Source organism: Maylandia zebra, linkage group LG7 (assembly GCF_041146795.1).
Source record: "Maylandia zebra isolate NMK-2024a linkage group LG7, Mzebra_GT3a, whole genome shotgun sequence".
Taxonomy (NCBI): Eukaryota; Metazoa; Chordata; class Actinopteri; order Cichliformes; family Cichlidae; genus Maylandia; species Maylandia zebra.
The window spans coordinates 25,394,631-25,409,637 of record NC_135173.1 but is presented as its reverse complement, the minus strand read 5'-3'; the positions used below and the strand labels follow the sequence as shown (position 1 = coordinate 25,409,637).

At 38.4% G+C, this 15,007-nt stretch overlaps 1 protein-coding gene across 1 annotated transcript in view; it reads left to right on the top strand.

Annotated features, from left to right (window-relative positions):
• The window catches only part of si:dkey-106n21.1 (solute carrier family 23 member 2), a 73,221-nt gene that overhangs the window by 44,752 nt on the left and 13,462 nt on the right, over positions 1 to 15,007 (top strand). The window contains exons 8-10 of the mRNA XM_014409091.2: positions 6,178 to 6,431; positions 13,155 to 13,319; positions 14,634 to 14,742. Coding sequence (XP_014264577.1) covers positions 6,178 to 6,431; positions 13,155 to 13,319; positions 14,634 to 14,742 — 528 coding nt within the window. The remainder of the gene's footprint in view (positions 1 to 6,177; positions 6,432 to 13,154; positions 13,320 to 14,633; positions 14,743 to 15,007) is intronic.

The following is a 15,007-nucleotide window of genomic DNA, read 5'->3' as shown; positions in this document are numbered from 1 at the left end:
TCCCGGAACACTTGAAGCTGTTATAGCTGCAAATGGTGGGCCAACATTATATTAAACCCTTTGCATTAACCATGGGATGTCACTCAACTTGATGTGTGTGAAGGCAGATGAGCAGATTAGCAAATACTTGCCGATACTTGCCAAACAAATACACAAAATTGTTTGAAATGATGGCAGGAAAAACACTTGCCTTTTAATGATGTCCTGTTGTGAACCCAAAGAATTTTGACAGCACATGATAGTTTTTAATGTTAGAAGTTGAAGACTGAAAGCAGTATTAACTGCAATAGTGCAGACAATGATAAAGATAGTGAATGTTAAATAAGTTTAATTAGCATGTTTGGGTTTTATTGGGTTTAGCTGGTGATAATCTGAAGATTTTGGTACAGTAGAAATAGATATATACCTTTTATACCTTTAATCAATGGAAAATTGCTCAGGAGATTGCTAAAGGAAGAGATTTCCCCAAATATCAAGGAACTGAAAACAAAGTTTTATGTTGCAAATTCTCAAAGATGCTGGGAAAATCATCTTTTCAATAGCTAAAAAAGTCTACTGGCGAGCCAGATTTAAAAATAAATGCATCCTCTAGTGCAGCGATGGGGAACTCCAGGCCTCAAGGGCCGGTGTCCTGCAGATTTTAGATATCACCCTGGACCAACACATCTGAATGAAGTGATTAGTTCATTGCCGGGCCTCTGGAGAACTTCAAGACATGTTGAAGAGGTAATTTGGTCATTTAAACCAGCTGTGTTGGATCAAGGACACATCTAAAACCTGCAGGACACCGGCCACTGAGGCCTGGAGTTCCCACCCCTGCTTTAGTGCCTGTTGTGTTAAAGTTGTGACAATGTTGTATGTAATGACAAGGATTTTAAATTTGATTCTGGATTTAACAGGGAACCTATGAAGAGAAGCCAGTTTGGGTGAAATATGCTCTCTTTCTAGTCCCTGTCACTACTCTCGTTGCAGCATTATGGATCAACTGAAAACTTCTCTGAGAGCTTTTAAGACATCCTGATAATAACAAATGACAGTAGTCCAGTCTAGAAGTAATACGTGTATTTACTACTTTTTCAGTATCTGAGACAGAATGTTTCTAAATATTATAGATGTTGCGCAAATGAAAGAAACCACATATCTTGGTCAAAAACAACTCCAGGATTCCTGCCAGTGTTACTGGAGGTAATGCCATCCAGAGTAAGCATCTGGTTGGACACCATATTTGTAAGATTTTTAGGGTCAAGTGCAATAACCCTAGTTTCATCAGAATTTAGAAGTAAAGTGAAATTAGACGTCTTAGAACTCTTTATGTCTTTAAGACACTCCTGGAGTTGAACTAATTGGTGTATGTCATTTGGTTTACATATCCAACTTTTTCTGTATTTAAAAAAAAGTATGCTATGCCTAATGGAATAATACTACCTAATGGAAATGTGTACATTGACACCCAAACTCAAGGACTTTCTTGACTCAAATGACAACGGAGAGGTCTCTGATTCAACACTGTGGGAAACATTAAAAGTCGTAATGCGTGGTGAAATTATTTCCTATAGCTCAGGCCTCAAAAAGGAGAAGATGAAGCAACTTTCTGAAATTAATAGTGCCATTCCTCGTCTAGAAAGGGCTTACCAGAATTCTAAATCACCTGAGGATTACAGAGAGATATTAAAACTCAAATACGAATACAATGCAATTATGAGTGACCAGGTTACCAACCTACTACTGAAGCTGAAACATAAACATTTTGAGATAGGAGACAAACCCGGTAAATTGCTAGCGCAACAACTAAAAGGAACACGAGCTTCGAGAGCAATTCACAAAATAAGATCTAAATCTGGTGCTTTTCTAACAAGCCCTATAGAAATTAATGAGCACTTCAGAGAGTTCTATCAGGAGTTGTACTCATCCCAGCTGAATGTAACACAGTCTGCCTTAAATGACTTTTTTGATTCTCTCAGTCTGCCTAGGCTAGATGAAGCTGCCAGAGATCAACTCGATTCGGACTTTACATTGCAAGAAGTGGTAGCTGCTATTAAGTCATTTGCATCTGGGAAGGCTTCAGGCCCTGACGGTTTTGGCATAGAATTTTATAAGAAATTTTGTGATGGTCTTGCTCCATTCTTGCTTAGGATGATGCGTGATTCTAAAAACAGGGGCGTACTACCCCAAACTCTGTATGAAGCAAATATTTCGTTAATCTTGAAGAAAGGCAGAGATGACTCAGATCCTGCTAACTTCAGGCCAATTGCTCTTCAAATTTTTGATTGAAAAGTGATAACCAAAATTTTAGCAACTAGACTGAACAAGTACTTGACCTCTATTATTCACCCCGATCAAACGGGATTTATCCCTGGCAGACTTTCTTTTTTCAATGTTAGAGGTCTTCTCAACACCATCTATTCTGACCATGGTAGTTCGGCAGGAGCAGCAATTTTAGCTCTTGATGCACACAAAGCCTTTGATCAGGTTGAGTGGTTTTATATGTTCGAGTCATTACGGAAGTTTGGGTTTGGTGAAATATTTATATCTTGGGTAAAATTTGTATACGCAAATCCAACCTGTTCAGTTCTCACAAATGGAGAGAGGTCGGCGCCATTTCCTTTGCAGCGCTCTGTTCAGCAGGGCTGCCCCCTGTCTCCTGCTCTATTTGCTCTGGCATTAGAGCCCCTTGCGATTAAGATAAGAGCACATCCAAAAATACAAGGGCTCTTGGTCAGAGGGGTTGAAACTGTTATTAGTTTGTACGCAGATGATGTACTATTATACCTGCGTAATGCAGAAGACTCTGTACCATCCCTTCTTAATCTGGTCACCTCATTTGGCAAAATTTCAGGATATACAATTAACTGGGTTAAAAGTGAACTTATGCCTTTATCTAAAACCGGTTCACCGAGTTTTCTTTGTAACGTTCCATTCAAGATAGTTAACGACCATCTCACATGCCTTGGATTAACTGTTCCTAAAGATCCCAAATTAATTTTTAGCTTGAACTTTGCTGAATTCTTGTCAACATTAAAGCATAACATCGAGTCATGGAAAATTCTTCCCCTATCTATGGTTGGTCGTATAAATTCCATAAAAATGGTCTCTCTTCCTCGATTTCTGTATCTTTGCCAAAATCTTCCTATTTATCTCACTTCCTCTTTCTTTAAGGAGTTGGACTCAATTATTACTTCTTACATATGGAACAACAAGAATCCTAGGATTTCAAAATTACATCTACAAAAATCCAAATTGGAGGGAGGTCTGAGTTTACCAATATTTAAACATTATTACTGGGCTGCAAATCTAAGAGCCTTGACCTTCTGGCAGCAGACATCCTCAGATCTTGGTGATTTCAACATCCCCCTTTGGGTTAAAATGGAGGCTGGCATTGTAAGGGGCTCCTCTCTAGAGGCCCTGCTTCTCTCAAAAGTAGGGAGGGCTGAGAGTCTTAAGAAACTGGGGTTTGTTCCGAAACAATCTGTGCGGATTTTAAACCAAGTTAGAGGTTTTTTTGAACTGCCAAACTCCTCTGTGCAGGCACCAATATGTGATAACCATGCCTTTTTGCCTCCTTGGGATGATAAATCCTACTATGTTTGGAAGGAGAAGGGCTTACTCAAATTCAAAGATCTTTATATAGATGGAAAATTTGCATCATTTTATCAACTTAAGCAAAAATTTGATTTACCGCATTCACATTTTTACCGTTACCTACAAGTCAGGCATTTTATGCAATCCAATATGAAGAATTACCAAGATGTTCCACATGAACATAACCTTTTTAAGGTGTTCCTGAGCCCTCCTTACTCCAAACATTTGATTTCTACAATTGTACGTTTGTTTGATGACAGCATTGAAGTGCAGACTACGAGGATAAGAGACGCTTGGAGGGAGGAATTGGGCATAGAAATATCAGAATCAATGTGGGACAAATGCCTATCAAAAATTCATTCCTGCTCTGTTAACAGCAGACATCAATTAATACAATTTAAAATTGTCCATCGGCTACATTATTCCAAGGTTCGACTACACAAAATTTATCCTTCAACTTCCCCCATATGTGACAGATGTAAAACATCAGAGAGCACATTGGCTCACGCTTTCTGGCATTGCCCCTCATTGACCAATTTTTGGTCCAAAATATTTGATTGGTACTCTAAAGCTTATGGGATTTCCATCTTACCCAATCCAGAAATTGCAGTTTTTGTGCTGTGTACGTTCCAGAACTATCCCTGCGACTGTGCGGGTGCCAATCGACCTCGGAATGATGATTGCGAAAAGACTTATTCTAAAGGAATGGAAGTCCGCTGCTCCTCCCTCCTTCAGTGTCTGGCTCAATGACATGTTATCAGTCATTCAGCTGGAAAAAGTTCGATACCTGCAAACACCTGCAGCAAATGTTTTCTCAAAATCCTGGACTCCGTTTTGTTCTCATCTTGAGAAAGCTCACGTTGTATAAACATGTACCATGGCACTGCAATTTCCCTGTTTATTACATATTCATGACATTTAATTTGTTATGGATACTGGTAGTTTCTGATTTTAATGTTTTCTTTCTTTTTTCTTTTGTCTTTCCCTATTGACTATTATTATTGTGCTATTTCTTGTCCTATCATCTCAGCGCCTGAGCTGTATTTGTTTGTTGATGGAGTTTTCTATGCTGAAAAAATTAAAATAAAATATTGGAAATGTGTACATTGTAAACAGGTCCAAGCACTGAACCATTGAAACTCAATAATTAACCTTTGTGTGTGAAGAGGACTTGCCATTTACATGGACAAATTAAAGTCTGTTAGATAGACATGATTCAAACCACTGCATTGCAGTACCTCTAATACCTAAAGCATGGGAAATTCTCTGTAATAAAACATTTAAAGTGAACAGTATCAAATGGTGCACTGAGGTCTAGCAGGACAATTCAATTCAATTTTCTTTATTGTCCCACAAGGGGAAATTAGACAAGCACACAGATGAGTCCATTGTCAGAGGGCATTAAAAGTTCATTTGTAACATTAAATAATGCTGTTTCTCTATTGTTTCATAGCTGAAACTCTTCAGTTCTCTTTACAACTACTTTTTCAATAATTTTTGATATTGGGGTAGGACTTTGAGTAGTCTTGTGGGAATGGGCTCTAAAAGACATGCCGATGGTTCAGAGGAAGTAATTACTGAAGTTAAGTAAAAAAGATCAATTAGGGAAAGAGTCAATATATAAATATAATCTAGTAAATAAATCAGAAGTAAGGCTACATTAAAATATGCAGATGAGATGCTGACTTAGTCTGATACTATGGTTAAATTATACATCTTGCTGAAGGCTGACGACAGCTTTCCTATTTTAGATGGAAGGGAACAGGGGTGAACCTAAAGGGGAGCATGGTGTGTATTTCAAGGTTTTCGTAACATTGATTGAAAGTAAAGTAATATAAAATACTGTCTCAATTAAATTGCACTAATAATTAAAAATATATATATTAAAGCTTTTTGCACAAGCCAATAAAAATATACATGGGCCTGTAAAACTCCACTGACCTGAGGGATTTTAGGTTGGACCATGAATTATTGTTAATATTAATTAACGTCTACAGCATCATAACATCTTGTTTTCAACAGCACAAAAACTTTGAAGAACAGAGCAAACTTCAGAATGCTGATATGGTTGTGTCTCTTCATTCACTCATTCACTTGCACACTTTAACGCATTGCAACACATGTACAAAAACTCATAAAACCTTCCAAAATGAGTAAAGATTTAAAAAAAAAAAGATACTTTAGTTTATACATATATATCTTATTTTATTTGGGTTTGACTCTACTTGAAAGTGTTTATAATTTTTTGCATTTAAGAAAATGTTCTCTTTAAAAAAATTAATTTAAATGAAATGTAATATGACATGTGAATGCAAGTGAGCTCCAACAGACCAGGTGTCATCATTGCCGACATGATTTAAAGTATCCAGAGTGTTAAAATAAGTTAAACAATTAAAAAGCACAAAAATGGTTTGATCAAACTAAACTAATGGGCACTCAAACTACAATTTTTTACTCAGGCAAATAAATAAATCTTCATGTTTATTAAAACTGACAATGACTGATTCATCTATTAGGTACTGTAGCCACTGACATGATTTCAGTCTTCCTGTTCCTATAGTTTAGGAAAGCTTAAGTATGCCTCCTCTGCATCCACAGGCCAATGGGGTGTGCCCACAGTGAGTTTGTCATCAGTGCTGGGTATGATGGCCGGGGTCTTGGCATCGACCATGGAATCTATTGGTGACTACTATGCTTGTGCTCGCTTGTCTGGTGCCCCTCCACCACCCATACACGCTGTCAACCGAGGCATCGCCGTAGAAGGTATTGGCTGCATACTTGCTGCTCTGTGGGGAACTGGAAATGGCACCACTTCCTACAGCCAAAACATTGCTGCACTGGGCATTACAAAGGTATATACAATCTCTTATCTGGTTGTAGATCTCTTGAAGAAGGCAATTTGTAAGATTTTTAATTCATTTGATTCAAAACATAACAAACATTTGGGGGACTTTTAAACCTTTAGTCCAAAAGAATAGTAAAGAAAAGACAGGAACGCAAGGAGGAAGACATGGGGCGTTACAGTATATGGTTTGCCTGTTAAACCCAGTGTGCTAAACTGGTACCCTCAAGTGGTTTATCAATCACACACACACGAATTCATATGTGACAAGACAACTCTTTGTCATTCCCAAGGAAAAATGGAACAATGGAACCAATTAGTAGATGACCCTGTATTTTATCCAAATTTCCTGAATTTAGAATGCTCTTGTAACCCTGGCATGTCCTGTCTTGTAATACCATCCGAGAAACATGGACTCCGACGACCATGTTCCATGCACATTCATGGTTAAATAAAGAGTAAATCTCAAGTGGTCCAATGAAAGTAGGAGAGTCTGCAAGATTGAATCCGTAACAGAACATGCTTGGTGGAAAGCCAAAATCTTTTAACCTGTTAAGCAATAGGGTTTGGATGTCTTGCAATGATCGGCACTTTATTTATTCTGCTCATTTGTCCGAAGCAGAGCTACCTGTGTCACCCTCCAGAGCCGCGGACATGTGCAGAAATTGTGTTGCACAGACAGTACAGAACACTCTCCTTCCACAGAGGGAAACGAGGGTGGCTGATCGCCTAGTTGCTGATGATGTCAGGGAGTTATGGGCATATTCTTCCCATGCTATCTGGGAGCTCCAGGTGGAGGGATTCATGGACACTGTGCATCAGAGGGAGGCCTCCAGCTTCTGGTTTATCCTCTCCACCTGGTCATAATGTCTGCAGGTAAAACCCAGAAAAAAGACTAACCTGGGTTCCCAGGGCAGAGCAAAACTCTTTTCACACCCAGGAGGTAATTTGAGGACCACAATCCAACAAGATGTCCCAAAGAATTCTTATGCTGAGTCATTACTTGGGCATCCAGTGAGGATACAGTTTGGGTAAGCTGATGAAGTAGGCTGCTTTAGAAAAGTATAGTAAGGATGACTATGTTATCTGGCGAGCGGGGAAAGGCCAGGGCAAGGCCTCCCAGGTGTAGGAAAAGATCGGAGGAGTCCCGTGGGTGGAGAGCTGCAAACCTTATTTTTAGCACAAACCTGGCAAGCAGACACATATTCCTGGACATCATTCTTGAGAGAGGACCAGCAGAACAGACATTGGATGAAGGTTATTGTCCAGTCAGTGCTGGAATAGCAAGTGAACCAGACCATATGCCACCAATTACAAATCATGGATTCAGTCTACCACGTCAGAGACTCAGGCATCTGAGGGTGATGTACTTCTCCATGGCCTCCTGTTCCAGCTTGGACAGACTGTACAGTCTCAGACTTCATTTTTTCCAATAATTTATGAAAATATGCTCCCCTCAAAACATGCTCTTCCCATATATCTTGTTCTGTTGATATGTGGAGCAGCAGAGCTTTGTGTTTTGCCAGCTGAGTTTCCTGCTGGACAAGCCGGCGACAAGAACACAGTTGAGTCCACTGAGCCCATTTTTGGCTCGAGCATTCTGTCACACAGCCAGGACTCAAACACAGACTCAGAATGCAGTTTGGTGAATTTATTGACAGTGATGTGAAAAAACGTATTTACAGTGTCTTTCAATAAAGGGAAGACATCCAGAGTTTCTATATACAGAATCCAAGCTGATGGGCCGATAGATTCCACTCCATCTTTAGACTTGATAGTGAAACAGTTTTCTTTCTCCAACTCTCATGCATAAATCCAAAGAGAGAAGGATGACATTTACACAGGTGAACAGATTTACAGAACAGGGATGAGTATCTACCACTAAGAGTTAAACGATCAAGCATAGACACAAAAAACTGATATTCTGTCTCCACAAAAATGTCCAAACTATCCTGGACAAGCCCCCATTTATTTTACGACTCAGCTCAAAAGCCACAACATAAATTTGGAGACTAATACCAGAATTTCACAGAGGTTTTATTTTAAATTGCATAAGAAGGTGGCTAAAATACTGTAGCTGGTACCACTAAGACAAAGACTGGTGAGCCTTTATGAAAGCCCACTTCAAGTATGCCTTTATCCACACCTGACTAGGTGTGATTGATTAGCAACAGCTGAACACTCTTGCACTGCCACTGCAAAGAGATTAGGGGCTGCAGAGGGGCATAATAATGTCCTCCATATTTGAAGGGAGCCAACTGATCACCAGATGAGGAGCAGGTGAGTTGATTACCGTAGGTATACCAGGCTGGAGTGCAAAAAACAAGAGGATTCTGCCTCTGAAATTAAGGTGTGGTTACCACACATGCACGCCCACACACATATAGGCACACAAACAGTCAAGAGGAATAAGAGAAAGCCAAGTTGGAGAGAAAGAAAAACTGGCAGGACTACCAGGAGGACAGAAGGACTATGACACAGAGTGTGCATCCAGATATATTACAATGAACAAATCTTTCACATTACCTACAGACACTTAATTCATTGCCAGGTAAGAGTTAAACATGTTAATATACATGTCTTCACACCAGTTTTGGTAGGGTTTCCTAAAATGGCTGCAAGACTACATAAATTCTGAAATTCTGAAGTGCAATTAGTCACATATGTCAATCAGCTTTTGTGGTAATTTGGCATGCATTTGAGTAAATGAAGACATTTAAAGGCATAGAGGAGCAAATTTATAACTGAATTTCCTCAGACGACTGTCCTCAGAAGTACTATCTGTAGTTTTGTTACTGAAGTTGCTACATTAAGTTGTCTGGTCTAAACTAACCCCTCTAACTCTGGTGAGACACACACAGTATCTATTGTGTACTTGGATAATTTGTCACAAAGAATTTGAACACTTAAATAATAAGTGACTGCAATAAAGATTTCTTAAATTTTGTATTCATTTTATTTTATTATTATGCAATAAAACATTTTTAGGATACAGATGTTATTGTCATTAAAGTATCTATAAGTAACATTCATTCCTCACTTAATATGATGTCCTGTGCCCTGTATTATCTGGGCATATGATGCCCCTACCCCATAAAAAAATGAAAGGAGAGAAAACTAAATTAACTTTGCAATGCACAAATAATGTTGATTCATGTCAAACAATGGTGATTCATCTGTCTGAGAGCTTTGGTGGTGATATATGTACATAGCCATTAATATAAATACTAGCTGCATATTTGTAGTTGTAAGAAGAGAGTTTGATGTTAATTTAGTATTCTAAAATATTCACTGAAACAGCCTAAAAATAATAATAACACATACTATTAATGGCCATGTGACTGAAATATCTGTAAATATTTTTCCATACAGATGGGTGGTTGGAGCAGTTAACAGCCTTGGCAGATCCATACTATATACAGAAATAGTTCAGTAGAACTGCGATTATACAAGTAAGATTTTTTATAAGTTATACATTTGTATTTTAGTGGATAACTACCGTTTTAACTTTTGGATGGACTCAGTGGAAGCAGAGATAGTGAGCAGGGCAAGCAGGGTGAAATATGATTTTATTTGACCTTTAGATTATGGTCTTGTGATACAATTAATGGGAGAGGAAGGCTATAGACACGAATGATTTAGTTATATTGCATTGTTGTTGTTTGTGAGTCTTACTGTTTGTGCTGCAGACTAAACTACATATTTAACTGTCACAGCTGGGGAAGCAGTCGTGTGATGTATTGAAGGAGGACCCAAGTTGCAGACAGTGGTGGTGATGTGAGGGAATTTTATTTACAGTGTGGCAAGTGGCAAACAGGAAATGTGGAACAAGCTAGACAAAAACTAAACTGGGAAAACTAGAAACCAAACCTGAAATCATAATATACGGAGACACACGGGATGAGGAGCAGAGAGACGTTGAGAACACCAGATTACGCAAAATAACACAGACGAACCCATGGGGTGCATAGGTAGAAGCACACTATAAGTACAGACACAAGGTAATCAGGAAAGAACACACAGGAGGAACACACAGCTGAACTTAATGGGCATGACAAGACACAGAACTTCAAAGTAAAACAGGAAATCATAAACAGTTTTACAAACAAACTCAGGAACACAAACACAGCACCGGGAAAGCACACAGGCAGGAATAAAAAAAAACACTAAGAATCAAAACCCTGAGAACTATTGAACAAAATACCAAAATCAGAATAAATACTAGAACACAGGACAATAGGAACAGTAAACACAAAACGCTGGGTCTAACGACCCAGGACCATGACACTGACAACCATATACAGTTTAACTGATGGAGCAGTCACTGTTTTTTTTTTTTTTTTTCAATTTACAGAGTCAAAGCAGCCCTGTTTTGATTCATAGCAGAAGTTAAAGCTCAGATTTTGTAAATTGCTGTTGTAAGTGCCAATATACACTCACCAGCCTGCAGAAGTTCTAATCAAGCATCAGAATAGGGGTAAAGGTAATTCAAGTAGTTTTTTACATGGTTGTTGGTTTCAGTATTTGAGAAATGGATGATCTACTGGGATTACTACTGAACAGTACTTATCTTGGCCTTGTTGATGTCAGGTGTCAGAGGAGAATGGCCAGGCTGCCTGAAGTTAAGAGGGCAAATGTAACTCACTAATCTTCTCATATGCAATTACTCAACACTCAACCAATGTGGAGACAGACAGAGAGACATTGTACACACAATCACACTCCCCAAGCGTACTCTAAGAACCGGGTCTAGGTACCCTTGCCCCTGGAGGGGGAAACTGCACCCAGACCCAGGTGGTGTTACCCTTTTCCCTGCGGTGGGGAGAGGCAGACCGCCCCGACTCCGCAGCAGCAGGGAGGCCCCACACTCCAGACCCCAGTCGGACGGCCAACTCCTCCTCCTGGCCCCCCGCTCCAGCAGGTCGGAGAGAACAGGGGTGTGAGAAGACTCCAAACCTCCCTCCGCCCGCTCCTATGTAGTGTTGATGCATGTGTGTTCTAAGGTGCATTTAATTAAAACCCAGGAGGGCATGGAGCTACCTGCCAGAGAGCAGCAGGTAAGCGCATAGCCCCTCCTGATATCCCTCAGTGTCTACGTGTTTTTAAAATTGAGAGGTGGGCAACGACGCTAGGGGTGCGGTGTACACCCTGAGGGTCTTAGTCAGAATAGTATTTCTGAATACACATCACTTCAAATCACATGGGTTAGTCAAAGTCAAATGTACTTATATAGCACATTTAAAACAACAGCTGTTGAGCAAAGTGGTGTACATTTAAAACAATCAAAAGAGATGACAAAAAGCCAGGGAATAAAAGTGGTTTACACCACTTTTAGTGGGTTACACCAACCAAAGACTTCATGGGGTCCCCATATTAAATGGGATGTTTCCAGCAGGGTAATATACTATGTCCCAACGCACAAAAATATTTTTAAACTGTTCCTTGAACAACTTGACAATGACATCAATATACTCTATAGGTACCATGTGACAAAGTGGGTGAGAGTACCACTTGTCCATATTCTTAGTTAACATTCTTGTTTTGATTTAACCATATTTCACATGTAATCTGCAATAGGCAAACATCTACTATCCCGGGTTTGTTTATGTTTTGCACTTTTACAGATTATATAATATAACATCTTGGTTTAAATCAATTCCTACAAGTTTGTTAAGTTAACATGTTCTTTATTTCAACTGTTAATTTGTATTGTTTAGAACTTACCTTACCTACCTGTCTTCCAGAAACAAAAGGAGGAAATGTAGTTTTACTTCCTGCTTTATAGCTTCTGGGTTCATCTGAGGTCACAGGAAGAGACCAAGTGCGGGAGGGGAAGAACTCTTATAATTTAATAAAGTTGATTTTAGAGGGTTTATGAAGAAATAGATTTATTGTTGTAATATGTATTGATTACACCACAGAGTTCATGTTGCCAGTAAAGAGTAGTAGTAGAGGTTTGAATATAATTATGTTCATCTTACCTACCGAATGGAATAGTCCAGAGGAGAAATCGTTTGGTTAAGTGGACTATTTAAGCAGAACTCGGGTGTTTGAGAAGAAAGGTTCAGGTCAGTGTAGCTGTGTGCAGTTTGACCTTAATTTCTGTTGATTTAAGTTCAGTTATGTTTATTTGAACTGAGTTAGTTATAGAGTTGAGTTTCTTATTTGTTTTTTTGTAAATATTATTTGGGTCACAAAATGGTGAATAAATCACTTGCTACACTGGGCAGCATCAGTCTCCTGCACTTCTTTGACCGCTTAAGTCAAGTCCTACCACACACCATTTAAAAAGAACACCTTTGGGAGATTTTCACCAATTACTGAAAGGGACCAAAACCAAGTTTACTTTTGACTACTGACAACATTCAAGATGGATTTATATGTATTATGTATATATGTTTGTTTGTGCATTGGTTAATGGTAATCTAAATCCACTTGTATTCATGTCTTGTTTGAAAGTGCAGGTTACTGTATTTTCAATTAAAAAAAAATTGCGATTAGTATGTACACACCTGTTAAAAACATGTACACCCTGTCTTATCACAGGACAATTTCAGATATAGTTATTATTTAATATTATGGCATCGAAACGCTTAACCACTCTTCCTGTGTTGTCATGTCACATGTCCAGTGAGACCCAGAGATTCTTCCAACATCCTTGCAAAAATAATGATGGTTTAAGTTTTCTTGTGTACACCTTACAGTGAGTCCCTGTGCTCTGTTTTTATGTTAGGTTGGTAGCAGGCTGGTCCTCCAGACAACTGGAATTCTGATGATCATCCTCGGAATCTTTGGAAAGTTTGGAGCAATTTTTATCACTATCCCAGATCCAGTCATTGGGGGCATGTTCCTTATTATGTTTGGAATGATTGCAGCAGTTGGGATATCCAACCTCCAGGTAAACACAATTAATTTCACAGCATATCAAATTGCATTTGTCTTTTATTTGGTGCACCTTTTTTTTTATTCAGAGTAACTAGAGCATAGCTTAATAAGATGCCCTAATCCTTAACCCCTTCAAATAAAACAACACTGCTAAACAAAACACCATCTCTATTAAGGCTTTCTTGGACTCACTGGTTCCACAGTGAGCGGTGTTGTTAAATCTATCTAGAATACAGGCAAAAACAGAAAATAAGGATCATGTGTGTAATAAAAACTTTATTTGCTTTTTATTGTCATTAACTTGTCTACCATTTGGCACTTTAAGCAACCTTTAAGAAATCTGCTGCACAAAAATGTCTCAATATTGTAAAACTGCTTTGATGTTAGATATTGAGCTTGGCAGTTGTTAGCGCACTGTAAGTGTAATCCGTAATACATGAAATTTAATGTAAGTACAGTAATATGTGATTTCAAGGTTAGGTTGAGTGAGTAAGGGTCAATAGTAATCACCTTTCCCGTATCAAGCTATTTCAGTTTGATTACAGCAAACATATTGGACAAACATACAGACAAGAAGATAGTAATTTAATGATATTCCAAAAAAGGTTTTTGAGTGTTTGTTTTTCAACCACAAACATATTTCTTAATGCCTAAATGAGAACTGAAAACTAAACACTGTGAATTTTTAGCTGTTATAAAAGTCTCCGACTTCGAGACTAATTAATTGTTGAAAAACATAAGTGAGACGGCGTTTAAGGAAGTACTTGCTAGAAAATACAGTAAATGCAAATACCTTAACTGAATTGTTGCACAACTGTATTATTAGTTCCACCCCTCTATGGTATTTTTTGGCTAAAGAACTTGCTCTATCAGTTTTTGTAAAGATGAAAAATGACGGTGTTTTCCCAAGCTATATTTTGTAGCTATTTCGTTTTGTACTGTTGTAACACTATTGTGTATCATGTTTCATTATTATAGGCAGGTAATATAGTCTTATACATACATCCGCACACACACAGATATATATATATATATATATCTACACTGACCTCACTGTGACCCGTGTTAACCTGTCATGACCAAATAAATGTGAATCCCATACCAAAATAGAATTTGGGTCTCTTTTTTTCCTGATTATTCCTAATCTCATTTTAGTGAACTTCCACAGCAGAAATGTCAGCTAGCTGAAACAGATCAACAAAATAATGGCTTGCATCTGAGAGTCAATAAACCAGTTTTAGCAAATTTGTATCACATTATTTCTGTCTCTCTTTCTTTCTTTCTCACCCTATTTCACACACCATCCTGTCTTCTTTTCTCTCTCCAGTATGTGGATCTTAACTCTTCACGTAACCTCGTCATCCTGGGCTTTTCAACCTTCAGCGGTCTGGTTCTACCCACCTGGTTTCAATCCAATCCTGGCATCATTGACACTGGTGATTTTAACACACACACACACACACACAGACACACACACACACACACACACTTTTAGGGCTTTAAAATCAGTATTTGCATGAAAGTATAGAAATACAGTTAAAATAATCTACATATTGACTGTGAAACATAGTCTGTCAAAAAGTGTGTGGTTTTTTTTAATGTCAAGTGGTACCATCCAACCTGTGAAAACACACTCAAAGTCTTCTTTGCTTGAATTTACTGAACAAATTAAAATTATTATTTATTTATTTATTTTTTAGT